General features: G+C 44.9%; 1 protein-coding gene and 2 non-coding genes across 3 annotated transcripts in view; 1 reads left to right on the plus strand and 2 right to left on the minus strand.

Moving 5' to 3' along the window:
* Positions 1-592: 592 nt before the first annotated feature.
* LOC124615663 (venom dipeptidyl peptidase 4-like) overlaps positions 593-27,950 on the minus strand; it is a 352,342-nt gene continuing 324,984 nt past the window's right edge. The window contains exons 16-17 of the mRNA XM_047143691.1: positions 13,061-13,272; positions 593-1,762 (exon numbers count right to left, since the gene is read on the minus strand). Coding sequence (XP_046999647.1) covers positions 1,601-1,762; positions 13,061-13,272 — 374 coding nt within the window. The 3' untranslated portion in view covers positions 593-1,600. The remainder of the gene's footprint in view (positions 1,763-13,060; positions 13,273-27,950) is intronic.
* Positions 3,096-3,169, minus strand: Trnas-cga. The gene has a single exon. It is a non-coding gene; the product is annotated as a tRNA-Ser (tRNA).
* Positions 3,336-3,409, plus strand: Trnas-cga. The gene has a single exon. It is a non-coding gene; the product is annotated as a tRNA-Ser (tRNA).

Below are 27,950 nucleotides of genomic sequence, written 5' to 3' on the forward strand. Positions count from 1 at the left end.
GTGGAATACACTTCAATGTATTTCAAGAAACTAAGGACGTAAATGACTGATAAACACACATTGACGTGCTGCTGGAGGGCGTTCGGCATCGGCTGTCACTTCATTTAGAACAGTACACACGTGCGCTGTATGAAGGACACAGCCACATGTTACAATGATAAAGATGTCTGAGAGAACTCTTACAAAGGCTAGGATTAAAGTAACTTTTATAAAAATATGATTGAAGTACTCCTACATATCGTCGAAGATTTTGTAAAATCTATTTTATAAGGTATTAGACAAAGTTGTTTTGTAGCATAATATATGTCTAAATAGAACTGAGATGCTGGCTCTATGTGCAAAAATCTGTTCTAACAAGACGTCAAATTAAGCAGGCCTTTACATGAAATCAACAGATAATTCGTTATGAACTGTTATTAAAACACGCTAAGATGTGTTATAATTATGTATCTCAACAAGAAATTTCTGTATTGCATTTTAGTAAAGTAAATCAAAATATGAGCACATTTCTCGTCGAATTTTTTTCAGAATAGTGATCAAGGAATGAAGTAATTTTCACCAGTTTTAGAACAGAAGTATTTTTATTGGTAGACCTATTCAAAATAAAACAGTAAAATTATATCACAAACATATGTATTTATACATATTTCTTAAACTCATCTGAAAATATTAACCAAAGCTTTTACAGCCATAAGCTAATATCAAGTAACTACACAGTCTATTCAATGTAAGTACATGAAGTACACAATGACCTTTTTATGAGTGAAGGAATGACTACAATCTGTTTCCCCCTAAGTTTTCTCATTTTTACCGACTTTTGGTGCACCTCTAGTGTTAGTACGCAACAAAGATTTTTTTTGGACATGCGAATAACGAGGTGTTGAGTAGGAACTGCTGTGGCTGGAAAACTTCATATAAACAATATTTATTATTGTTTAATTTTACCAGCCCCATGGTGGGCATTACATATTCAAAATTAGCACTAGTGACGAACATTGCTTGAGAAAAGAATCGTATTGAAATTATTTCATGTTGGCTTTCAGTAATGAGCTCTTAATGATAGCAAATCATGAGATCGAGAAACAATAGTATGGGATTGCATTTAAACATGGACTAACTGCATAGCTTTGGCAGTTTTACGCTAGAGGTTACAAATGATGAATAAGAGTGACTGTTATATAATATGTGCACAGTTTAACAGTGGATTTGTTGTAACACTTTTAGTTTTGAATTAAAGCAAGCTCTGAGATAGGACACAGCTCATCCGCTGCCATTAAGTACGCAATTGTATCAAAGTCAATCACATGCGAGACTAATTTTTTGTATGGAGGACTACAAAACTTTCTACAGAATTATACAGTCTCTTAGAAAGGCACCAAAACCATCAAAAACGTAGAAACTTCGGATACTTTATATACCTTCTTGCTTTGGGACTGCACACGTGGAAATAAAAGTTTGTGACTTCATTTAGATACAAAAATAATTGTAATTTTAAGACTTCTCTAAATGGTTCAAAGGTGGTTGTTGTATCACTGCTCTCGCGTGGCGCCTTCCGCAGTTGGCAGCACTGTCAGCAGCTGGACCGGTGCTGACGCGCCCCCTACAGTACGTACTTCCTCGCGGCCAACAGACCACCACTGATGCGAGTCGCTGAAGAGACGGACTGGCTGTCCTCGTTGAAGCACTGTAGCAGGAACTCGTCCAGGGAAGAATACAGGTGCTCAATCAGGCTTCCCATGCTGTGGTCCTGGTCGGGGTAGCTCTGTGGAACAAGTCACGCCATGCACGGTTAACAACCGTGGTATTTATACGCGGCGAGCGTGAGGTCTTTCCTTGAGTACAAGTGATTACTTAAGGTTTTCTGCAAATGGTAGCTCATGAAGGTGTTACAAATACATTTCCACATGTTCTCTGATATCGGGTTTAACGCCATCCCAAAGAAAGACATTTCTGAGAGTTTCACATGGTTGTATGAATATTTTGTGTGTTGTACTCAAGCGGGGAGCAAGTAGGTAGGAGAAAACTACATAGAACACCTGAAGCGTTAGAACCACCATCTTAATTTTTTCCTAGTTTTACCAATGCAATGACAGAACTTTTTCGGACTGACGAGGCACAGTGAAGTTGAAAATTCGGTGGTTTTGGTTGTGCTTGCTGATATATATCGTAATTTATATGCTGTTTGACTCGCCTTTACTTATTGCTGTTCGTTTTATAACAGTGTAACCTCACTTTTCTACCTCTTACTGTACGTGTTTTATACAATGGCTAGTCACTGTCATAAAAATTGTGCTGACAGTTATTACACTTGTGGTAAGTTTCCGACTAGTAATCATCAGAAGAATATTACTGAAATAGTGAAGAATAACTAATTCTCGTATTTTTGAAATTCAAGGAGTTAGGGAGTACAATGAACCTCATGAATACAGAACTAGTGTAGTGGGAGACTGCTATTGATTGTTGCGCCGGAAAGTACAACAGGCGGTCCATCCGAGAAAAAACTTTATTACATGGTTGAAGGAATAGAGAACGCTATCTTGAATGTCATAAGAAGGAGAGAGAACAGAAACATAAACCAATGGAAGTAGAATTAGTATGTAGTAAAGAGGTGATTTAATGTACAAACTTTAATAATTATGTTCATATTGAAAAATTAGTTACTTTTTGTACCAGTTACATTTATTCTGGTAGTTTTCTATATTACAGTGAAGTCACAGTGTGACAAAACTGGGTCATAACGAAACAGGGAGACGAAATTATTTTGCTTTTTATTATCCTATACCCTTAGGTAAATGATTATTTTCTTGTCTTTCGAATAATTCTAACTACACACGTACATATAGTATGTACCCTAGATACCCAGATTACTGTTGATTCAGAACTTCATTTAACAGTAGTATTCACATTACAATTGATAATTTATCTGTTGATTCTAATGACCTTTTAGGTTTCAAAAATTTTTTTTTCTTAAAAATGAAGTGCTAATTTAAGTTGTCTCTTTAGCATGTAATCATCATAATAGTGCCAGAATGAGATTTTCACTCTGCAGCGGAGTGTGCGCTGATATGAAACTTCCTGGCAGATTAAAACTTGTGTGCACCGACCGAGACTCGAACTCGGGACCTTTGCCTTTCGCGGGCAAGTGCTCTACCATCTGAGCTACCGAAGCACGACTCACGCCCGGTCCTCACAGCTTTACTTCTGCCAGTATCTCGTCTCCTACCTTCCAAACTTTACAGAAGCTCTCCTGCGAACCTGCGAACTTCTGTAAAGTTTGGAAGGTAGGAGACGAGATACTGGCAGAAGTAAAGCTGTGAGGACCGGGCGTGAGTCGTGCTTCGGTAGCTCAGACGGTAGAGCACTTGCCCGCGAAAGGCAAAGGTCCCGAGTTCGAGTCTCGGTCGATGCACACAGTTTTAATCTGCCAGGAAGTTTCATCATAATAGTGGACGCTGGTACCAGTTTTTTCGCAAAACGACCTAGCTCTGTACATACCCTAAATTTCGCGCTTTTCACTTAATATTTTAGTTCTTCCGAGAACCCATTGATTAAGAAATTCACTACAATTAAAGTTTTCTTACACTAAAATACCTTCTTCATTTGAGCCTATAAGCTTATTAATTTCGCAGATCTGATATTGTACTTTTGTTGCCCTGATTTTTCTGCATTGCATAGTGCCTTTGTTATCTTCCTGAGCCACTGATTAAGAAATTACCCAAATTAGCCAAATTATGAACTTGGAAATTTGTGATGGAAGTACGGAATACACGTGCACATATCTGTCATTCAAATACTACATTGAACTTTAATATATTTCTAATGACCTAGCGTACAGTTCAACTAATTTATTGTTGGAATCAATAGGTTGCCAACACCGCTAAGAACTCACCTTTCTGTATTATGTAATTACAGAGTTCACAAATGTGATTGCACCAGTCTTTATATAACCCACTCCGACAGCGAATACTCAGTACGTGGTCAGAATCCACTCGAGTAACGTCTCCACATTAGTGTACGCATTTCGTATAGAAAGCCGCGAGAAAGTACCAGAGCTCGAAGACGGATTTCCACCCGCAGGTCCAGCTTCGAGTCGGACACAAAATTTCACATGTCACTATTTATTTCATTTCAATGCGTAATTGAGGCCAATGTCAGAATTTATTTTATTTCATGATGTAGGACTTCCTTGACAGAGTCACATCACCACCTCTGCTTGCACCGCTTCATCACTATCGAAGTGAGGTCGTCGAAGCTTAAGCTGTTGAAACACACAAAAATCTGATGGGGCTTAGTCGGGACTATATGGAGAATGATTGATGACATCGGATTGTTGCAGATGTCGCAGCGCTCGCGTGTGGTCTAGTACTGTTCTACTGAAGGACGGAGTGCTGTATGCGCGGACGACTACATTGTAATCGTGATTCCAGTGTTCTGAGGTTATGTTTCACAACACCACGTTGCACGCTACAATTCGGAGTCCTCTAGCAGCATAAGTCTGTAACTTAGGTCAGCTAAACGGAAAATATGCGTGACATGATATCTCAACCGATATTGAGAACAGTATAAATAATTCAGTGGAATTACTTTTTTAGTACGCCTTGTATGTGAACTTCTGATAGGCGACACTTACACAGACAGTCATTAGCTCATGAAGTGCTACATTTGAATATTTGTCTAGACTTTACGACGCTCAAACTTACGCCTACTCGTCATTGCCGAATTCGTCCAAATTTAAGGTACATATAGGGCGTGGTGAAACAAAGTGCCCCAGGTGGAAACTCCAGATCGCCAAGCGTTTAGATTCGAAATACAACGAATTTTGATACCGATCTATCACCATGTGCACCTTATGAATTGTCCCTGTGCCAGTGTATTTAGCAAGCGGTGTTTGGCTCAGCGAGAAGAGATCGCATTGTCGCAGGTTCAGCTGCGCCCGGTGGTTAATATTTTTGTGCTCTTTGGCAATGCGTACACTACCGATGTCACAATCAACGGCAACATCATACGTTATTTATATTGCACAAAAAGTATAGGTTCAAGATGAAACGCGGGACTGCAAACATTTAGAAAGGGATTGTAGTTAATGCGTACACGGGAACGTCGAGTATGTAAATCGATACTTCCATTCTTTTGCAACTGAACAATTACATTTACCGGGATGATATCCATCAAAGAAACAGGGGAAGCAATAATTTCGACCGCATCTTGCGCACGTCATGAACGCCGCCTTTTTGCAGTGACATGGTTTTTTTAATGTCTCCATAGAAAATCAAACTTGATCGACATTCTCAAAACAGCTTTTTTCGTCGCACATTCTAGCAGCGAACCACGCGTAACGCAGCATGTCGCTCAATACGTGCGAAGATAGCTGGTGATTTAAAATGGAATGTAATTTGATGAAAGATTCTCCGGAAGTGATTTCACCTCCTTTCTTGATGAGGTAAGTGCAGTTTAGATATTTTTTTATTCTATATTTCAGCTGATGATTAAAATATACATTGCAGGGTTGCACTAATGGCGTACATTTGGGAGAATTACTTTGATACTGCACGTTGGCAATCCGTCTTCATCTTTGAACAGTTCGTCGTATATTTGTGGATTCGTTTGTCCTCCTCACGAGTCAGTCAACAGAAGAATTTTATTCTCATGCACGTAGGGCTTCATCACATCAGTTAAATAGTTTTTGTATAAGTCTGTTGTCAGTTTACGATTTTGAAGGAGGAGCACAAAAATATTTGCCGCTGGACGCGAACCCGCGACCCTTTCATTACGAACCTGTTCTGTTACCGCATTTTTTTTCTTTTGATCTCATTTTGTTGATCATCGTTCGTTGCACTTGTTCGTGGCGAATGTCCAATGTCACCCGTTACAGCTCGTCGTTGATCTATTCACTCTGTTTTCTTTTTGTTACAGAAAGCAACTGCCCTTCTGACCGAACACCCGAACACGCTGAGCTACCTTGCCGGTTTTTTTTATGGAGGGAGGCGGGCGGGGGGGGGGGGGGGGGGGGGGAGATGGGGCGGGAATGTCGGCCGTGGCCATCTAAAGGGTACGTACAGTCCCAGCATTTGCCTGGAATGACCAAGGAAACCATGGAAACCTCAATCAAAACTGCCGGCCCGGGAATTGAACCCAGGTTCTACCGAATGACAGGCCCGAGCGTTACCGCTCACGCACCAGGCTCAGTATCGTTGAGCCAAACACAGCTGCCTGAACAAATTTTCACAGGAACAATTGATAAGGTGCACACTGTCTTGGATCCGTAACACAATTCCTTCTATTTCCTAAACGCTTGGCCATCTGAAGTTCCCACTTCGAGCACTTTCATGTCTCACCACGCCCTACATGTACCATGAATTTGGACGAATTCGGCGATGGGGAGTAGGCGTCCTCTCCTTGTTCGTGAACAATTATTCAGTGTCATGTGGAAATACGTTGAGAAGAGAGTTTGCAATCAACTCGTTCCATAGCTATCATTGAATTATTGTAGCACTGTCTGACGTCAACGATTAGAGTCACTTGCTTGGTTACTCGGCGATAAACAATGAACTGATGATTATATGAGTGACTATAAAGAACTGGTCCTCGCTCAGCGGTGATTTAATTGTAACTAAAAATATCAATTAGTGAATTTAAAAACAAATGCGTTGCGTCTTAATTCTCAACGTAATTAAACAGTCCGGACAATTTTCAGCAGCAGACGACGAGTTTAAAGGTGGCTCTAAAGAAGAAATGCATTTAGATATGAGTAGTGTCCGACAGAACAGACACCATTCATGATGAGGCGGCTGGTAGATACATTGTATATGAAATAGAGGGAAAGGGTGGGAGAGGAACTAGTGGCTTCCAGCAGGACCGGGACTCCAACACGGACTTACCACTTCTCATGAGCGACTGCCTTAACCGCCTCGGCCACGCGGACATTGTCTTCGACCGACCCAAATTTCCAACTTATCGCACGCAGCATTGCATGGTGCCTTCACGACTCTCGCTGACCCAGGAACCGTTTCATCCTGCAGTGAAATCTCCCTCACGAATTCTTTCAGACTGTGATAAGGAGGTGTCGAGATAACACGAGCGAAAGCAAGCGCTACAAGCGATAGTTAAGGTTACAGTAGCAGAGTAGCTGACAGCGGGCGATTGCACCCATGTCCGACGTCACCTAGCACGCTCCATCGTTACAAACTGTGCTAAGAACATAACCGCGATTTCATTTTCGTCGCCAACGTCGGGCCATATTCAGTTCATATCAACAGCATCTCATTTGTGCGAAGGAGAAGACAAACGTAATTCTTTGTTACTAAGAACGTTATTTTGTCAAATACACAGTGCCCCCTTGCACGCGGTTCACAAGCCCTCGTCGCGCTCCCGCTCTCCCCAGCATTTTGAGAACCCCTGGGTTACAGCAACAGCAACGTGGTCAATAACTTCTATCAGAACAGGACTCCTCCCTCTTCCACATGCCTTCCCAAGCTCACCCATTTTTTCGAAAGTCATTATCTCCTTCACACCATTTAATGACGCCAATCCTCTCCTCAGATCTTTCAGTCAGCGGTACTCTCTCAATGCGGCAATATACTGTAGTTGCTACCCTTCATACAAAACAGTGTCACTAACGGCGCACGACGTCTGTTCTCTATAGCTATTCTGTTCACTCACATTATGGCTTGTCAAACGACAGTGTGGATGTCATATCGTCATAGAAAGTGTACAGCGCCACATTTGCACCTGGCTGACAAAATTGGAATTAATTTTTTCCCAGAATAAATCTGTTCCGCATTAAGGCAGTAGCATATCTATCGAATTTCGCTACCGTACTATAGTTACAGCCTGCACCCGACCTCTGTGAGTAGCCGCACTTTAATTATACCACCCAGTACAAATATTACACGAAGATTGACCTGTCATCTCGAGGTTAAATGGAACCCTTACCATCGCCATCCTCACCATTACTCCCGTTTCTGGGGTACAGCTGGTTCGAATGGCCACAACAGTCAACAGGATGAACCAACAGGCGCGGCCAGGAGAAGATATCTAAATTGCGCGTAACATTCTCTGCTGGAGTCCCTTGGACCTTTACTAGTATGAGATGGTCTCCCCAATGCCACGCAGCTAGGTGTGGTATTACTTAAATAATGTAACAGTGTTAACACAAACCTCGCTACAGTCCATACCTGGCAATTTACTAAATTTTAGGGTCCGCTGAAGTTGACTCTGAGGCCAAGATAGGGGATACGACTGTACACAGTAGGAGACAGTGATGCAGCACAGCTGACGACCCCAGATGGAGGGTGCAGAGGTGTCGAGTTCTGGTAAACGACCGTCTTCTTGTGGCGCTAAAAATTAATTTTTTTTATTGAAGTTTGGTGTTATTTGCGGTTTATCCGTAAAGTGAAGCGTTTCAATAGTTTTTTAACTGAAATAACTGATGTAGGTATGTAGTATGTTCTTTTGGTATGGGTTTTGTAACTTTTGGAGCATTAGCAAAACTATTAGATTGTGCTCTCCGCCATGGTGTCCGAGAGGTGTCGAAATTTTCGCGGGCTCTACAGTTCACAAAAATTGTCTGCGCTAAAGTAAGGTATATATATATGGCGACGACAAGAGAAAGAAAATGAGGGAGGACTAAATGGACTGAAGAAACCCTTAAACAGGCATGAGGTGTAGTGAAGTCAAGGAGCAGTGTAACAGAGGAGCTTTACACTTTATGATCGATTACAATCAGATACAGACACGATACCTTACCTGGAGAGAAGATATGATTTTATAACATTAGTGAAATTATTCTACGATACTTCCGTGGTTAATTTGCGGCAAATTGACAATGACCTTGCCGAAAAACTAGTCTTAAGCACAGTTTCAATAAAATTCTCAAAATGGTGAGTGGAGACTGGGTTTGTGGCTTAAAAAAAAAGAAATTCTAAAATAAAGGACATCATCAACAACGAGTATCAAGAGGTTTCAAAAATGCCCAAACTCTTATTTTTCCTAATAGGACATCATTTTCGAAAAACATGCTGCGTACATATTGCAGTATAAGTTACCATAACAAAATGTATTTCTTTCTTTTAAAAGGTATTTTATTCTGTGTTTATTTCATACTGCTGATATTAGCCTCTACAGGTGTCGATATTACCTAGTTAAGTGGGCAATACAAACATGTTGCAGACTTCAGGGGGGACATTCATGAAATTGACTGATAATCTAAAATTTCAGTTTATTTTTTATTTATCAGTAGAACTCATCGACAGTAAATTCCCAAAGATTCAATGATGAAATCACATCGGAAGCGCCTGGAAAATGCCTGCCACGCAAACCTTTTTGCACGGGATACATACAGAAGGGTGTGGTTTTATAGATTGTCTGCGACTCTGTTCCGTATCTTAGAAACAATAATAAACCAGCTGCTTTGTTAATGAAGAAGAAATTCTTGTTTTGCCACATTTTAATCTGCTACAGGTGTCAGAATAGCAACTTATGACAAAGTTCTTGTATTTAATGGTGAGAATGTAGGGAAGATGAATGTACTAGAGAGAATGGGCCTTAGGATTCTTGAGAAGAATAGATTTACAGCGCCTCTCGGCAGCTGAAAAATCAATTGAAGACCTGGTAAAGGAAAGAAGGCAGAAAAGAAGTAACCAGAAGAGAAGCATTTAAGGCAAAGAGGACCTTCTGAAGACGTGAAATAAAAAGTTCGGTTGAACTTTAAATTCTACATCCTGAAAATTATGTTTTTCGAAGTTTATATACCTTTTGCACAGAATCTAAGAGGGGTAGAATTATGAAATTTTGTACTGTTATTTCTATAAACCCAATAAATATCGTCTCAAGTGGAAATTTTGGGTATAATTTGAGATATAAGGAACAGTGCTTGGAATTTTACATGAATTTTATATTATACTTACAGAATTCTAATTAAAAATTTATTAAAATTTTCCTATTCGACATATTCAGACAACTTCGGAGGGAAGCTTAGTATAGGCAAAAACAGTGAACAGAGAAACTTTGTATATATCTCTTGAACAGTTACTGGGAAAAAGGTACACATTTTATTTTTGAAAAAAATTTTAAATTTAAAAAAAAAATGGTTCAAATGGCTCTGAGCACTATGGGACTTAACATTTATGGTCATCAGTCCCCTAGAACTTAGAACTACTTAAACCTAACTAACCTAAGGACACCACACAACACCCAGTCATCACGAGGCAGAGAAAATCCCTGACCCCGCCGGGAATCGAACCCGGGCGCGGGAAGCGAGAACGCTACCGCACGACCACGAGCTGTGGACTTACAAATTTCATAAAAATAGTTTTCTGTTGAGGACAACTGCCGCTGAAGTAATCCATGTTTCGGAAATAACTTTCAGCTGCACATGAATTTAACAGGAACACGACCGGTTTCGTGATTTCAGATCACATCTTCAGGCGTACATCTACAAGGTAGGAAACGGAGAATCCATATTATGATAAGTAACAGATACCAATGCCAATAATCTATGCTCATGACAGTCAGTATGAAATACTCAAAAGTCAGTAAAACTTTTAAGCCTTGATATGGGACGGAGGGAGACTCAGCCTTCTTAAAGTACTGTTACCCGCAACAACCAGAGCGTCATAATTCAAATTGAGAAGTTGAAAAACTAACACATTAAAAGTGCGTTTACTTAATACCAGGAAGCGGTTGACAGCACCCCTCCAATCGCCTTGACGTGCAGGGCCACATGAAGCTAAATATACACGGTTTTTGGAAATTCCCGTTGAAAACTTCTAGGACGTGTAGAGGGTAGTGAGTACATAATATTTTGAACAGAAAGCCATTCCAGAGAGGTTCCGTTTCCGTGCTACAGCCGTTCGAAAACATTCTTCTTAGGTAGATTTGTAAGAGGTTAGTCATTGTGGGTTGTGCTTACGTCGGATCGGCTGATGTCATTTGACGTCTGTTCTACATCTCTTACCTGGCTCGAGCCTCATTTACGTGTCTGTGAGCGTTAGAGCAATATGGTTGAGTACACGTTTGCAGAATACACTGACACGGTCCTTCTGTATGGAGGCGAAGCTTACTGTAATGCATGAGCCGCTCGCCACCTTTATCCATATCATTATGCACAACGTCCGACCAAATAACGTATCCTTCGAATCACAATTAAGCAACGGCTTCGAGTAAGGGGTACCTTCTCAGTCAGCAGGCGTGACTGAGTTGCTCCAAGGAGACGCCGCAAAGCCGATTTCGAAGAGGCCGTACTCTATCATGTTGAAGAGAACCCGTCAACCATAGTTGGAGTCACGAACGATTGTGGTCGAACTTAGACTTCTTCTGCGGGCCTACGTCACCCGTTCTCCGACAACCAATGAGCATTCAGTAGTGTTCTGAGCGATCTACTCTGAATGCCATCGCTAATACGAGCACTAAACGTGATCGTAGCAAGCTGTTTAGTGAATTTCTATTTCACATGTTGCGACTTGTCATCTCTGATGGTGGTGGTGAGTGACACAATCCTCATAAGTAAGGGAGAGAAATAAATTTCAGGATACACGCTTTCTTCAAGCGGAAATCACGCGTATGTGCATACGGCAATTGTCACTTGGAATCGTGAACAATGCAGTCCTCGTCCGTGCCTCGCCATGCGCGAACCGACATAGTTCGTGGAGCGGACTATAGTACACGATCCATTCCGCGTGCAATAGATATTGCTCCCAGGACCATCTGGTGTGTTGACGATGACCAACGACTACATCCACACCACCCCCAACGCTCACATACACGTCAGCGGGACTCGAACCAGATCACAGAGTTAGGAGAGGCGTCAAATAACATCAGGCAGTCAGGCATAAGCAACCTGCACCATGCCTTCCCTGTTGCAAACCCATCTAGCAAATATGCTTTCGAACGGGTCGCATATAGTTTCCTACTCAAAATATTACGTACTCACTCCCCTACAAAAGTCCTAGAAGTTTGTAACGTCAATTTCTGACCAGTCTGTGCTTATTCTAAGGAACAAGAAGTTATTTTCAAGTAAAGCATGGTACAAAATTTTATTGTTTTATCTTCAGAATTGTAGACTTGGTGCATCTTTCAAATAGTATGTAAAGGAGGAGATTCGTATTTAACGTCCCGTCGAAAACGAGGATGTTGGAGCGTGAGCTCGGGTTTGGGAAGGATGGGGAAGGAGAGCGGCCGCGCCCTTTCGTAGGAACCATCCCAGCATTTGCCTTTCGAAAAAACTAAATCAAGATGGTTGGACGCGGGACTGAACAGCCGTCCCCTCAAATGCGAGTCTAGTATGCTAACCACTGTGCTATTCCGCTTGGTCAAATAGTATGTGATTTTCATGAACGTCCCCCATAAGAACATGTTCACGTATATAGTCCCGAAGTTTCCCATTTTCCAACTTTTTTTTTTTTGACACAATTACGCCTCTAACATTTCCTGGGTCGCACAGAGTGCAGTGAATTTTCCATGGAAGTAGCAGATTCCAAAAGAAAATGACAAATCCCTTAAGTAGCCCGCCCGGCTAGCCGCGCGGTCTAACGCGCTGCTTCCCGAGTGGGAAGGTGTGCCGGTCCTCAGCACAAATCCGCCCGGCGGTTTAATGTCGAGGTCCGGTGTGCAGACCAGTCTGTGGATGGTTTTCAAGGCGGTTTTCCATCTGCGTCAGCGAATGCGGGCTGGTTCCCCTTATTCCGCCTCAGTTACACTACGTCAGCGATTGCTGCACAAACACTGTCTCCACGTACGCGTACACCATAATTACTCTACCACGCAAACATTTGGGGCTACACTTGTCTGGTTATGACACGTTCCCGGGGCGTCTACTGGGGGCGGAACTGCACAATAACCATGGGTTCGGTGTGGGGTGGTGGTGAGGTGAGTGGGCTTCTGTGGCCTGTTGTGGGGTTGTGAACCACTGACGGCTATGGCGGGGATGAAGCCTCTCTGTCGTTTCTAGGTCCCCGGTTCAATACACGATACACACAATCACTGAAGTTGTCAGTATTCCCCCGGTCTCCCCAAACACCTGTAGGTGAGCGAGCTGATGCGGGCGCGGAAACTGGCAACCTACCTGCTGCCTGAAGAGAACGCCCGCGTCCTCGAGGGCTCGCGCCAGCATCATGGAGTGCTGGTAGTGGACGTTGTCGTCCGCCGTGCCGTGGATCAGGAAGTACGTCTTGTTGGTGAACTGCCCCGCCAGGCGCGTCACGTCGCTGCCGTTGTAGCCGGCCTCGTTGTCCTGCGGCGTGGGCAGCCCCATGTAGCGCTCCGTGTAGATGGAGTCTGCGGAACACGCCCACGTAAAGATAAGTGCACGCAGGTACGGCTCCTGGAGTCCGTATCTCTTGTTCCAGGAAATCTGACTTGCGCTGTAGGTGCAGTGGACCTAGTTAGTTAGTTAGTTAGTTAGTTACTTTCATGTTCCATGGATCATTTTGCACGATAAATCGTCATGATATGGAACAGGTCATTTTACATTCTAATTGAAAATTAATTTGTACCTTTATTTGTACTCCTAACATCACCATATTTTTTTTTCGGAAATCAAAACAAGGTACACAGATTGACTTATCAATTCCTACCCACCACGTTTTACACACTGCAAACATTGAAATTCTTCTACAGAATAGGAGGAGTTGTCAAGAAGAAACTTTTTCAATTTATTTTCAAATTTTACCTTGCTATCTGTTAGACATTTTGTATCACTGGGTAAGTGGTCAAAAATGTTTGTTGCAGCGTTGTGAACCCTTTTCTGTGCTAAACAGAACCTTAATCTTGAGTAATGAATGTCATTCTTTCTTCTAGTACTGTAATTATGTACCACATTGTTCCTTTTGAACTGAAGTCGATTGTTTACAACGAACTTCACGAGGGAATAAATATACTGTGAGGCATTTGTCAGAATATCCAACTCCTTAAACAGATGTCTACACGATGATTGCGGGTGAGCACCACATAATATTCTTACAGCACGTTTTTGAGCAATGAAGACCTTCTTTCATAAAGATGAGTTAACCCAGAACATTATTCCATATGATAGTAATTTGACATATTTTGCTTACTTTCATTCATTAATGATTTCTCCCTCCCCAAAATTTGCTATGGTTCTAAGTGCAAATGTGGTCCAACTAGGCTGTTTTAGGAGTTCCAAAAATGTGTGTTTTCCACTTTCATTTCTCATCAAAATGGACACCTCAGATTTTAAAGTTTTCATCCTATTTATTATTTCATCACCATGTGTTACGCCTAGGGGTGCTGAACTGAATATTGTGTGTTTGGCGACTCCATGGAGTGCTGCATGCACAGTGACCATTTATGTTAAATTAAAAGGAAGGTCAGCGTTGGCCGTAATATTGATTGTTTATTGGGAGAAAAATCGATTTTCAATCACATAGTGATCATCTTCAGTGATGGGTATAGATGAATGTAAACAGCAGCTTCAGTTATTGTGATCCCTTCTTAGTTCTGGTTACTGATAACTTGATACCAGTGTCCGAGTTTAATATGTACACCATAGCACTGAAGATGATCGCTATGTGACTGAAAATCGATTTTGCTATCAATAAACCATCAATATTACGGTCAACGCTGACCTTCCTTTTAATTTTAATTTGAATATTGTGTGTTTTTGTGAAATTCGAGGTGAGACCATTTGCAGAAAACCAGTTGAAATGGCTCTGAGCACTATGGGACTTAACATCTGAGGTCATCAGTCTCCTAGACTTAGAACTACTTAAACCTAACTAACCTAAGGACATCACACACATCCATGTCCGAGGCAGGATTCCAACCTGCGACCGTAGCGGTCGCGCGGTTCCAGACTGTAGCGCATAGAACCGCTCGGCCATCCCGGCCTGCGTACTAGGCTGTAATGCGATGTTTGTTTAATCGAGCGATTAGTTAATTTCGACTAAGCGCCATTGTCAAGCACATTTGTAACATCTGTATTTCACGTCATTTTGAAATGACTCTTAATTACAAGCAAAAAGTAGCCATATTCCGTCATCCTACCCAAGAATCCACACTACAGTGACAACTTTTCAACTGTAATATGGATCCTTGCGTAGGATGACGGAATATGGTTGGTTGTTTGATTTGGAGGAGGACACCAAACATCGAGGTCATCGATCTCATCGGACTGGGGAAGAACGTCGGCCGTGACCTTTCAAAGAAACCATCCCGGCATTTGCCTGAAGCGATTTAGGGAAATCACCGAAAACCTAAATCAGGATAGCCGGACGCGGGTTTGAACCGTCGTCCCCCCCGAATGCGTGTCCAGAGTGCTAACCACTGCGCACCTCGCTCGGTGACGGAGTATAGATAGCTACTTTTTACTTGTAATTAAGAGTGAAAATGATATGAAATACAGATGTTGCAAATGTGCTTAACAATGACGCTTAGTGGAAATTTTTAGCTAGTCGCACGATTAAATAAACATCACATTACAGCCTACTAAGGACCATATTTACGTTTGTTAAGCATCTGGAGGCTGTGCTCCCCAGAAATACCCGATTTTAACTGAAATGTCCTGGAAGATTAATACTGTGTGCCGGATAGAGTCTCGAACCGGGAAAACTTTGTCTTTCGCTGGCATACGAGGTGTGCGAGAAAAGTGATGAGACTGAAAATACAGCGAACGATTTTTTTTTTACGTGTTACGTAAGTGGAACAGCGGAATTTAGAGTAAAGTTATGCAATAAAGTTTTGTGTTAAACTTGGACGATCGGCGAGTGCGTGCTTTGAGAAATTGAAACAGGCCGTATCAAGAGCACAAGCTTTTCGCTGGCACGAACCAATTTTGGGAGGCCGAGAACACGTCTGAAGCTGAACCCCGCTCATGGAGACCTTCAACTTCGAAAACTGACGAAAAACGTCGAAAGTCTGCGTGCTCTTGTAAGATCAGATTGACGTTTAACACTAAGGATGATGAGGACTAGTTGAGCAGTTTCACTCTACATCACATCATCGCCGACGTGTAGCAAATGGGAATCGATTGTACCAAAACAATGCCGAAAAATCTAAAATTAGCAGAAGGACAATGGAAGAATGGAGTGCGTTGATCTTCTGGAGAGGATTGCCAATGACCACGAATGGCTGAGTCATGTGATCGCAGGTGGTGAATCCAGGGTCCTGATACAAAGTGGCGAAGTGAGAAGTGGCACACTGACATCTCGGTACTGAAAAGAAGCTCCGACGAGGAAATCAGATACCAAAACAACGCTGATTTACGTTCTGGACAAGAGGGATATCCTGCATAAAGAATTTGTTCGGTCAGGACAAACTGTCAACCAAGTGTTTGACAAAAGTGCCCTTGGAAGGCTAGGGAAATGGGTGAATGGAGTGAGACCGGACACTGCAGAGAAGTGGGTGCTACATCACCACAACGCCCCATGTCAGGCGGCCACTTCCATCACGGAATTTTTCCCCTGAAAAGGCATTCCTGGTGCTCCACAGCCCCACTGTTCACCTCATATGATTCCTTGTAACATTTCTGAAAAATGTCTTAAAAGGACGTCATTTTTGGACTCTCGAGAACGTTCAGATCAACATGACCGACATGTTGAAGGCCCTACCAACTGAACCCTTTCAGCGCTGCTGCCAACTTTGGGAACAACTACACTGCCGGTGTATGCCTGCTGAAGGGAACTACTTTAAAGGCGACAATAGCGTTGTTTGAAAAAAATAAATAAAAACTTTGGTAGACAAAAAAATCGCTCTCCGTTTTCTCACATACCTCGTGTGCTCTCCCGACTGAGCTGTACTGGCACGACGCACTATTCACAGTTTTATTTCCGCTGGCACATTTCTCCGCTGCAGAGAGAAAGTCCTGTCTGTAAACAATTCTCCTAGGTTTAAGCTGTGGCTGAGCCGTTTCTGTGAAAGATCTGTGGTGCTAGGAGTGATGCTCCCACAAGGTACGCAGAAGAACTACTGTGAAGTTTGGGAAGTAGGAGATGAGATACTGGTGGAAGTAGAGCTTTTTCAACAGTTTGTGAATCTTGCCTGGATAGCTCAGTCAGAGAGCATTTGCATGCGAAAAGCTAAGATCTGTGGTTTAATTCCCAGTCCGACACACAGCTTTAATATGCCATGAAGTTTCAAATTGGCGCACACTCAGCTGCTGAATGAAAATTCTTTACAAGGAAGTCGGAGATGTATCACGTGTAACCCAAGTAACCCAGCCCGCATCTCGTGGTCGTGCGGTAGCGTTCTCGCTTCCCACGCCCGGGTTCCCGGGTTCGATTCCCGGCGGGGTCAGGGATTTTCTCTGCCTCGTGATGGCTGGGTGTTGTGTGATGTCCTTAGGTTAGTTAGGTTTAAGTAGTTCTAAGTTCTAGGGGACTAATGACCATAGATGTTAAGTCCCATAGTGCTCAGAGCCATTTGAACCAAGTAACCCAGTTCCTAAAGCCACTGAAATGACTATAGCTATTTTGAAATGTGTGCGCCCTTAGCGATCGATATTTTCGTCACGATATATGCAGTTAAATATTTCCCCAGTCCTTATAAGGAGGAAACTTGCCGTAATGATCCTAAAGCCAAAATTGGAAAAGGGTAAGACCAGGGTACAGGCCTGTATCGCTACCATTTTCAATGTTTTTTCATCGAAAAGGAAAAACATGTCAAAGTGAATGGTATCACCATTCATCGCATAAGACTCACACATGATATATCAGTATAGCTGATGGTAAAGAAAACAAATACACAGTATGGATTCTAAATTTTCGGCATTTATGAAAGGTTTAATTAAAATTAACAGTAAAAGAAATATTACAGTAAGACATTCAAAAATGGAAAGGAAACTTTGAATTAAAATTGAAGTAAAGAAACGTCCGAATTTGATAAATTTTGTGCTCAGGCATCTTAATTGCCGAAGATAAAAAGCAGCGTGAAATCCGAGACTTGTGTTTTAAATGAAAGAGCAAACTACAATTTCTATAAAATTATTCTCGGTATGTGACAACGTCATTTCTAGTAAAAATAGTACCTTTATTTCACTGATGAATGTTGCCCACAACAACCGTAACGGTGATTGTATCATATACGATGTCGACACACACACACACACACACACACACACACACACACACACACACACACGAGAGAGACGATTTTTTAAAATGACTTTGGGCTCAAAAGATCGCACACTCTTACATGACAGCTACTAGGGCGATACCGAAAGTCATTAAAATTCCAGTTTCAGCCCCGTAGCAAAAACGACTAGAGGATCGCAATCTACAGCCGTTACACCGGGTTCCCGTATTGTAGGCCGTGATGACATACGAACGGAACGAAGAAAACTGTATGGTCCAAAAACTCATGAATGGCTAGTGAGGATGCTGAACAGATGTTTTGAAACATTTCAGACTCCTAAACTGTGGAGGTAAGCACAAGTAGTAGATTACTAAAGCCTGGCATAGAGCCAAATGTGTTATAAAATTTTCTTACTATTTCCTTAACCTGTGGCCTACATAAGTTATTTGAAAGATTAATCCCGTCAAGAGTATCACCCAGAATCGATACAAAATTTATTCTTGAACAAGCAGGATTCTGACCAGGCAAAGCGTGTTGTAGTCCAATATTAAATCTTATAACACATTGAAGATGGGTTTGTTGAACTTCCTGCTGGGTGTGATACAGTGAACCATCAACGACTCCTCATGGATGTCTACGAAATCACAAAGGGCATTTGACTGACTTACATATTAAGAGACATGTTGCAGAATCGAAGATTCTACGTAACCCTCCAAGGGAGTAAAAGTCGATGGAGAAACTGTGGTGTCACCGCCAGACACCACACTTGCTAGGTGGTAGCCTTTAAATCGGCCGCGGTCCGTTAGTATACGTCGAACCCGCGTGTCGCCACTATCAGTGATTGCAGACCGAGCGCCGTCACACGGCAGGTCTAGAGAGACTCCCTAGCACTTGCCCAGTTGTACAGCCGACTTTGCTAGCGATGGTTCACTGTTTACAGACGCTCTCATTTGCCGAGACGACAGTTTAGCATAGGCTTCAGCTACGTCATTTGCTAAGAGCTAGCAAGGCGCCATATTCAGTTACCACTGATATTAATATTGTGAATCGTGTACCGTCAAGAGCGACGTTCATCATTAATGGATTAAAGTTAACTATGAAACTAATTACGTCCGCTTTCTGAATTCTAATTCCTTATCATGCTCCAGACCTCACGTCAGTATAGTTCTTCCCTCCTCACGCCAGCCTTCGTGAGCTAAAACGCGTGCATTTCGGCCTCCTCTAGTAACACGGTGTTGGCACTTCTGCCAACTACAACAGAAACCAAAAGAATAGATTGCAATAGGGGCGTGTTTTTCCTCTATTTTGCGCAGTAAGTACGAAAATGAGGAGCCACACCACCTAGAAATTGAGAGATTCATACATGCAGACGACACTGCGTTTGATACTCAAGGAACAACATGTGAAGAGGCTGAAAGGAAACTGACGGAGGCTTTACATACCTTGTGGAACTACTGTGAAGAAAATCACCTGCGACCTAATATACATGCTTAGCAGAAGCCTCGAGAAAGTTGGCAATGGAAGGAAAAGATGCTGTCCTGCAATAGTGCACCAAACCAAAATACTTGGGCGTCACCTTAGACAGTACACTGTGATTTAAAAAATATTGCACTGATCTGTAAGGAAAAAAAATACGTGCAAGAACAGTATTATACGTAAGGCGACTAGTTTTGCATGGGAAACGCAACCTGACTATCTTCAATTATCTCCTTTTCAGCCAGAGAGTAAGCTGCACCAGTACGGGAGGCGTTTGTCCACTGCAAAGTAGGCGTCACAGTCAGTGAGACAGTCAGGATTGTCACCAGACGTCTGAGGCCTACAGCTGTCCCAGTTATGACCATAGCATCACCAAATACCGGACCCAAAGTAGCCAGTGAAATAGAAGGGAAAAAAGAAGCAAATCGAGTTACTGCACTGAATGTATAACCACCATACAGATCCAGCTCGTCTCAAGTCAAGGAAGAGCTCAACACAAGGGGCAGTATCTTAGAAGGCCGACCCGAGACCATGTTCTCTATCTTCATGGTTCGACTCTCTGCAAAATACACTCGTATGCAGGAAAAACAGAACACCTTGAACGACTATAGTGAGGGCGTTCATATTCACAGGATATGTACATTAGTATGACATGATTAGCATTTGAACCACGTCTGCCCGCAGGTTAAAGGTCAACACCGATATCATGGCGCAACACCACCAACCGATAAAATGTGCCTGCGGCTATCGTTATTACCATATACCGAAGGTAATGGATCAGTGTTACTCGAGTAGACGTGAAGAAAAGGAGCATGCCTCTTTTTTTTTTTTTTTTTTTTTTTTTGTTTGTGGTTTTAGGGCGCAAAACTTCTATGGTCATTAGCGCCCAGCCCGTGACGTAGAAAACAGGAAAAAAACGAAATTTAAAATCAGCAGCAATGGAAACATAGTCAGAAAATTGGAGAAACTAAAGGCAGAAGGAATGCTTAAAAGTCCACTATAGAAAGGGGTTGGTTGTCCACAAAAAAAAAGCTTCAAATGACTGACGTCATTTCACTGTCACTAATAAACTGTAGAACGCGGTCAGCTGAGCGCGTGTCATCTGCTAAAATCGACGATAGATCAGGCGATAGCTGTAGACGGGAGCGTAATGGATTAAAGTAGGGGCACTCAATTAAAAGGTGTCTGACCGTCCACAGCTGAGAGCAGTGGGGACAGAGTGGGGGAGGATCACCGCTTAAAAGATGTCGATGACTAAAAAGACAGTGCCCTATCCGGAGTCGAGCTAAAATTACCTCCTCCCGACGACGCGTTCGGGAGGAAGAGGTCCAAGCGCAAGGAACGGCTTTCACTTCCCGCAATTTATTGTGGGGAAGTGTTGACCAATGCGCATGCCATAAATGAGTAACTTGGCGACATAAACCGCTCCGTAGATCGGTAAACGGAAGAGACTGAAGAGCTGGCCGAGGAAGAGATACTGCAGCCTTGGCCGCTATATCGGCCGCCTCATTTCCACAGATACCAGCGTGTCCCGGGAGCCAGAGGAACGCCACTGAGACGCCCCCCAGGTGGAGCAAGCGCAGACAGTCCTGAATCCGGTGGACCAGAGGGTGCACAGGGTAAAGAGCTTGGAGACTTAGGAGAAAGCTGAGAGAATCTGAGCAGATTACGTACTGTATCCGCTGATGGCGGCGGATGTAGTGGACAGCCTGGAGAACAGCGTAAAGCTCTGCAGTATAAACCGAACACTGGTCGGGAAGCCGAAAGTGATTTGGGGTGTCGCCAACAATATAGGCACTCCCTACACCTAACGATGTTTTCGAGCCATCGGTGTAAATAAATGTGGCTTCCGTCATTTGTGCACATAGAGCAGCAAATGCCCGACGGTAAACAAGTGTAGGGGTACCATCTTTGGGAAATTGACATAGCTCTCTGAGCAAGTCGATCCGGGGACGGTGCCAAGGCGGTGCTGTACCCCAAGTTGTCAAGAAGGTTTTAGGAAAGCGGAAGGAAAGAGAATGGAGCAGTTGACGGAAGCGGACTCCCGGGGGTAGTAGGGAGGAGGAGCGGCCTGCATACCCGACATCAAAGGAGGCGTCGAAAAAAAGGTTATGGGCTGGATTAGCAGGCATGGAAGACAGATGGCTAGCATAACGACTCAGAAGGACTGCCCGCCGATTGGACAGCGGAGGTTCAGCAGTCTCAGCATAAAGGCTTTCCACAGGGCTAGTGTAAAAAGCTCCAGACACTAAACGTAATCCACGGTGGTGGATAGAGTCGAGACGCCGAAGAATAGACGGCCGAGCAGAGGAGTAGACTATGCTTCCATAATCCAATTTCGAGCGCACTAAGGCGCGATAGAGGCGGAGAAGGACCACCCGGTCCGCTCCCCAAGAGGTACCATTCAGGACACGGAGGGTGTTAAGGGAACGCAGACAGCGAGCCGAAAGATAGGAAACGTGGGAGGACCAGCACAGTTTTCTGTCAAACATAAGACCCAAGAATTTAGCGACGTCGGAAAACGGAAGGTTGACAGGACCTAGATGTAAGGAGGGCGGAAGAAACTCCTTACGTCGCCAAAAATTAACACAAACGGTCTTACTGGGTGAGAAACGGAAGCCGGTTTCGATGCTCCACGAGTAGAGGCGATCGAGACATCCTTGAAGACGTCTTTCAAGAAGGCTGGTCCTTTGAGAACTGTAGTAGATCGCAAAATCGTCCACAAAGAGGGAGCCCGAGACATCAGGAAGGAGACAATCCATAATTGGATTAATGGCGATGGCAAACAGTACAACACTCAGCACGGAGCCCTGGGGTACCCCGTTTTCTTGGGAGAAAGTACGGGAGAGAGTAGTGTTCACCCGCACCCTAAATGTGCGCTCTGCCATAAATTCGCGAAGAAAAAGGGGCAGCCGGCCTCGAAAGCCCCAAGAGAACAGCGTGCGGAGGATGCCTGTCCTCCAACAGGTATCGTACGCTCTCTCCAGATCAAAAAATATTGCTACCGTTTGGCGTTTCCGGAGAAAATTGTTCATGATATAAGTGGAGAGAGCAACAAGATGGTCAACAGCAGAACGATGCTTTCGGAATCCGCATTGGGCTGGTGTTAAAAGACTGCGGGACTCCAGCCACCAAGCTAAACGGTAATTCACCATACGCTCCAAAACCTTACAGACACTACTCGTGAGAGAAATGGGGCGATAGCTACAGGGGAGATGTTTGTCCTTTCCAGGTTTCGGAACGGGAACGACAATAGCTTCCCGCCATCGCCTGGGAAAGGTACTGTCGGTCCAAATTCGATTATAAAGGCGAAGGAGGTGACGCAGGCTATGGGTTGATAAATGCAGCAACATTTGGACATGGATACCATCCGGTCCTGGGGCGGAGGAGCGAGAAGTAGAGAGTGCATGTTGGAGTTCGCGCATGGAGAAAACAGTATTGTAGCTTTCGCGATTTTGAGAGGAGAAAGCAAGATGCCGCACTTCCGCTGCACGTTTCTTCGGGAGAAACGCTGGCGGGTAATTTGAAGAGCTCGAAATCTCAGCAAAGTGCTGACCCAATGAGTTAGAAATTGCGACGGGGTCCACTAAGGTATCATGCGCGACAGTGAGCCCAGAGACCGGGGAGAAACTAGGCGCGCCTGAGAACCGTCGAAGCCGACTCCAAACTTCCGAGGAGGGAGTGAAGTTGTTAAATGAGCTAGTAAAGAATTTCCAGCTTGCCTTCTTGCTATCGCGGATGACGCGACGGCATCGCGCACGGAGCTGCTTATATCGGATACAGTTGGCCAAAGTTGGATGGTGACGGAAAATGCGAAGAGCACGTCGCCGCTCACGTATTGCGTCACGGCAGGCCTCGTTCCACCAAGGAACTGGAGGGCGCCGGGGCAATTCGGAGGTGCGTGGTATTGAACGTTCCGCAGCTGTGAGAATAACGTCGGTAAAATGTGTGACCTCATCGTCGACGCTGGGAAAGCGACGGTCATCGAATGTCGCTAGAGACGAAAAAAGTGTCCAATCGGCTTGGGCAAACTTCCAGCGTCGCGAGCGCATATATGGCAGTTGAGGCTGCAGTCGAAGAACACATGGAAAGTGGTCACTCGAGTGTGTATCATCAAGGGCGAACCATTCGAAGCGCCGAGCTAGCGGAACAGTACCGACCGCAAGGTCCAAATGGGATAAATTTGCCGTGGAGGCAGACAAAAATGTAGGGACCCCAGTGTTGAGGCAGACTAGATCCGCTTGGTGGAAGACGTCTAGCAATAGTGAGCCACGTGGACAAGGATGTGGAGATCCCCAAAGCGGGTGGTGGGCATTGAAGTCCCCAACCAGCAAATAGGGGGGTGGAAGCTGATCAAGAAGATGAAGGAGATCAGCTCGTGCCATTGGTGTAGACGATGGAATGTATAGCGTACAAAGAGAGAACGTGTATCCAGAAAGGGAAAGACGGACGGCGACAGCTTGGAAGGAAGTGTTTAAGGGGATTGGGTGATAATGGAGAGTATCATGGAGCAGAATCATGAGTCCTCCATGGGCTGGAGTGCCTTCAACTGAGGGGAGGTCATATCGGACGGACTGAAAATGAGGGAGAACAAAGCAGTCATGGGGACGCAGCTTTGTTTCCTGAAGACAGAAGATGACCGGCGAGTAGGATCGTAAGAGGATCGACAATTCCTCCCGATTGGCGCGAATGCCGCGGATATTCCAGTGGATAATGGACATAGGGTGAACAGAAAATGGAGGAACGGCACCAAGGGTGCTGTCAACTCAACGACTGCTCAGAGCTTGCGACCGACAGCATGGAATGGCATTCAGTCGAAGGCAGAAGATCCTGATCCATAGGTTGGTCAGGAGCAGCTCCTGCCACCAACGATCGGCCAGTTGACCGGCCACCAACAGTGCGCCTCGGCGACACAGAAGATGGCCGAGGGCGATTTCCGCCAGGTGGTGCTGTAGATGGGACACGCCTTGGCGGAGAAGGAGAGGAACTGTGTTTCTTCGTAGCCTTCTTGGAGGTATGTTTAGATGAAGGAGGAACCGATGGTTGTGAAGTTGCAGTACGTAAAAACTCTTCACGAGAATGCTCTTTTTTCGAAGACTTGGCGTCTGACTTTTGGGCTCGAGATTTAGCAGAACCCGACGAAGGGTGAGCCAGAGAGTGGGCAGGCGAAAGAGGTGAGGTTGAACGGGCGATCTTTGCGCTGGCCGATCTGACGACCGTGGTACTAAATGTGAGGTCGCAAGTCTGCGTGGCCGCCTCCTTTGTTGGCCGAGAAGAAGCAAGGACAGCGCTGTATTTTCCTTTCTGAGGCACGGTGGGCTGTCGACTGGCGAGTAACTTTCGAGCAGCAAAGGTCGACACCTTTTCCTTCACTCTTATTTCCTGGATCAGCTTTTCGTCCTTAAAAACAGGGCAATCTCGAGAGGAAGCAGCGTGGTCACCCATACAGTTGATGCAGCGAGGGGATGGAGGTGGACAAGCACCCTCATGGGCATCCCTGCCACACGTAACACATTTGGCCGGATTGGAACAGGACTGGCTGGTGTGATTAAACCGCTGACATCGATAGCAACGCGTAGGGTTTGGGACATAAGGGCGAACGGAAATTATCTCATAGCCTGCTTTGATTTTTGATGGGAGTTGAACTTTGTCAAAAGTCAAGAAGACAGTGCGGGTTGGAATGATGTTCGAGTCAACCCTTTTCATAACCCGATGAACAGCGGTGACGCCCTGGTCAGACAGGTAGTGCTGAATTTCTTCGTCAGACAATCCATCGAGGGAGCGTGTATAAACGACTCCACGTGAGGAATTTAAGGTACGGTGCGGTTCCACCCGGACAGGGAAGGTGTGGAGCAGAGAAGTACGCAGCAATTTTTGAGCCTGGAGGGCACTGTGTGTGTCTAACAACAGGGTACCATTCCGTAATCTGGAACAAGACTTTACAGGACCCGCAATTGCGTCGACACCTTTCTGAATAATCAAAGGGTTGACCGTGGAAAAGTCGTGACCTTCGTCAGACCGAGAAACAACAAGAAACTGTGGCAACGATGGAAGAACCGTCTGTGGCTGAGACTCAGTGAACTTACGTTTGTGAGCAGACATAGTGGAAGGTGAGGAAACCATTGCGGAAGAATCCCCCATGATTACCGGCGTCTCCGATGGCGCGCTCCTCCCTTGTGGGGGCCCTCACCGAGGGCACACCCGCCTTAGGTGATTGTTCACACCTCAGGTCACACCTCCCGACATACGGACGGAGGGACCAATCGGCACTTTCGGTAGGTATCAGCTCGGGTAATCACCCCTCCCTGGGCCTGGCCTTTACCAGGGGGTACGTATGTGTCCTACCTGTCTACCCGGGGCGGGGAATTACGCGTTACCCCGTCACCGGCTACGCATGGAAGTGCGTGGGTCGGCCTTCAGACACGCACAGGGAGGAAGAAAGAGAAAGGGAAAGGAAAGAAGAGGGGGTCTCAAACGCCGCAGCGGAGAAAAGGGTAAAGAGAAGAGGTAAGGAAAGGAGATGGACAAAGGAAGGAAGAAGACATACAAGCAAGGAAGAAGAAGAATGCGGTACATTTACAAGCGTCCGTCTCCGGACGTAGGCGCAAACCATACTCCCAGAGGGGGAGAAAGTGAAGGAAAGAGCAAGAGGTGAGGGGGGGGGGGTGAAGACAGGGGATGGGGAAGGATGCGGAAAGGGAAGGTATGCAGCCCGGAAAGGAAGGAAGGCCACATTAGCTCGGGGCCCCGTGCTCGCTACGCACGTATCCACAAAAGAGTTGTGGATCCCCTGGGGGGGAGCATGCCTCTTGTGCGTTAACCCTATCGTCAGATCAGTGAGTTTGAAAGAGGGTCAATTACTGGCATGAGAGAATGTGACGCATCCATCCGAGAAACTGCTGTTAGTGTGGACGAATAACTTCGCCAGTGCAACGGTTGCGTGCAGAATGGTTCACGAAAGGCCATACAACACAATATGGCTGATGTCGCACCACCCAGACCACCTCCAGCGAAGTCCGAGACCTCATCTGAATGGCATTGCAGAACAGATTTGCACCCCCCTCGGCTCTGGTGCAACAGTGTAACATTTCGTATACTATCATGAGTGACAGTCCATTGCCTTTTCTTACGCTATGAGTTACGTGCGCGTCGTCCTCTCCTTCACCAACCTTTGATAAATGGGCAGAAGCATGCTAGACGGCAATGGCGCATGGAAGGAGGTCACGGAGAACAAGAATGGTATCAGATTGTGTTCTCGGACGAATCCAGGTTCTGTTCTGTTTGAAAATGACGGCCACGTTTTGGTTCGCCGCAGACAAGAGGAGCGACATCACAGTGACTGCATTAACGCAAGACATACAGCGCCTAATCAAGGCCTTATTGATGAGGGCGCTATTGGGTGTAACCACAAATCATAGTTGGCGCTTGTCTAGGGCACTGTGACCAGTAGAACCAACGTGAAGACATCCCGTGACTCGTAGGCATATCCTTTCTGCACAACACCCTAGTCGCCATTTTTCAACATGACAGTGCACGACTTCATCTCGCTGCACGAACACGTGCTTTTGTGTCAGAGGATGTCAGCCTTTTGCCCTGGCCCGTCAGATCACCAGACTTGTTGCCAGTCGAAAAAGTGTGGGATATGGTGAAATTACGGGTGCAGTAGTGTGACCCAATGTCAACCACCACATATGTATCCAGAATGAGATTTTCACTCTGCAGCGGAGGGTGCGCTGATATGAAACTTCCTGGCAGATTAAAACTGTGTGCCGGACTGAGAAAGGCAAAGGTCCCGAGTTCGAGTCTCGGTCCGGCACACGGTTTTAATCTGCCAGGAAGTTTCACCACACATGTACTTTGGAAGCAGATGAACGCAGCATAGATGGATATACTGCAGGACGCCATTCGCGGCTTATACGCGTCGATGCCATCACGCATGGAACAAATTATCAGGGCCCATCATAGACCCTCTACCTACTAGACAACAGGAATCATGCTGAGCCGAGGTGACTGAAATGTTAATCATTTCTGTAGAACATACTAATGTGCATGTCCTGTGAATATAAACGTCCTCTCTCTTGTCTTTCAAGGTTGAGCCTTGGCGACATTGAGTTAGCTGACTGTTATGGCTCAGGTGTATTATGGACTATATCTCTTGCGGTCCCATTGTGAGGAAGAGTTGGTATCTGTTGATTGTGTCCTGAGGCGGTCTTTGCTTGCCTATATATATAATATACGGGGTTCGCTGGTGCGAGAGGGAGGCACGAAGTCTGCGGATTGGCGGTAGCGTCGCGACAAGAAGTGGTCACGAGGTCCGAGCGGCCTATGCCGCGAGCTGCGCAAGGAGGGCCTGCGCAGACCGAAGTTACCGGAGTGGTAGTTGTGCAAGGATCGCAGGAGAGCATCTGTAAAGCTGGGAAGGTAGGAGACGAGGTACTGGCAGAAGTAGA

Source organism: Schistocerca americana, chromosome 5, assembly GCF_021461395.2.
Source record: "Schistocerca americana isolate TAMUIC-IGC-003095 chromosome 5, iqSchAmer2.1, whole genome shotgun sequence".
Taxonomy (NCBI): domain Eukaryota; kingdom Metazoa; phylum Arthropoda; class Insecta; order Orthoptera; family Acrididae; genus Schistocerca; species Schistocerca americana.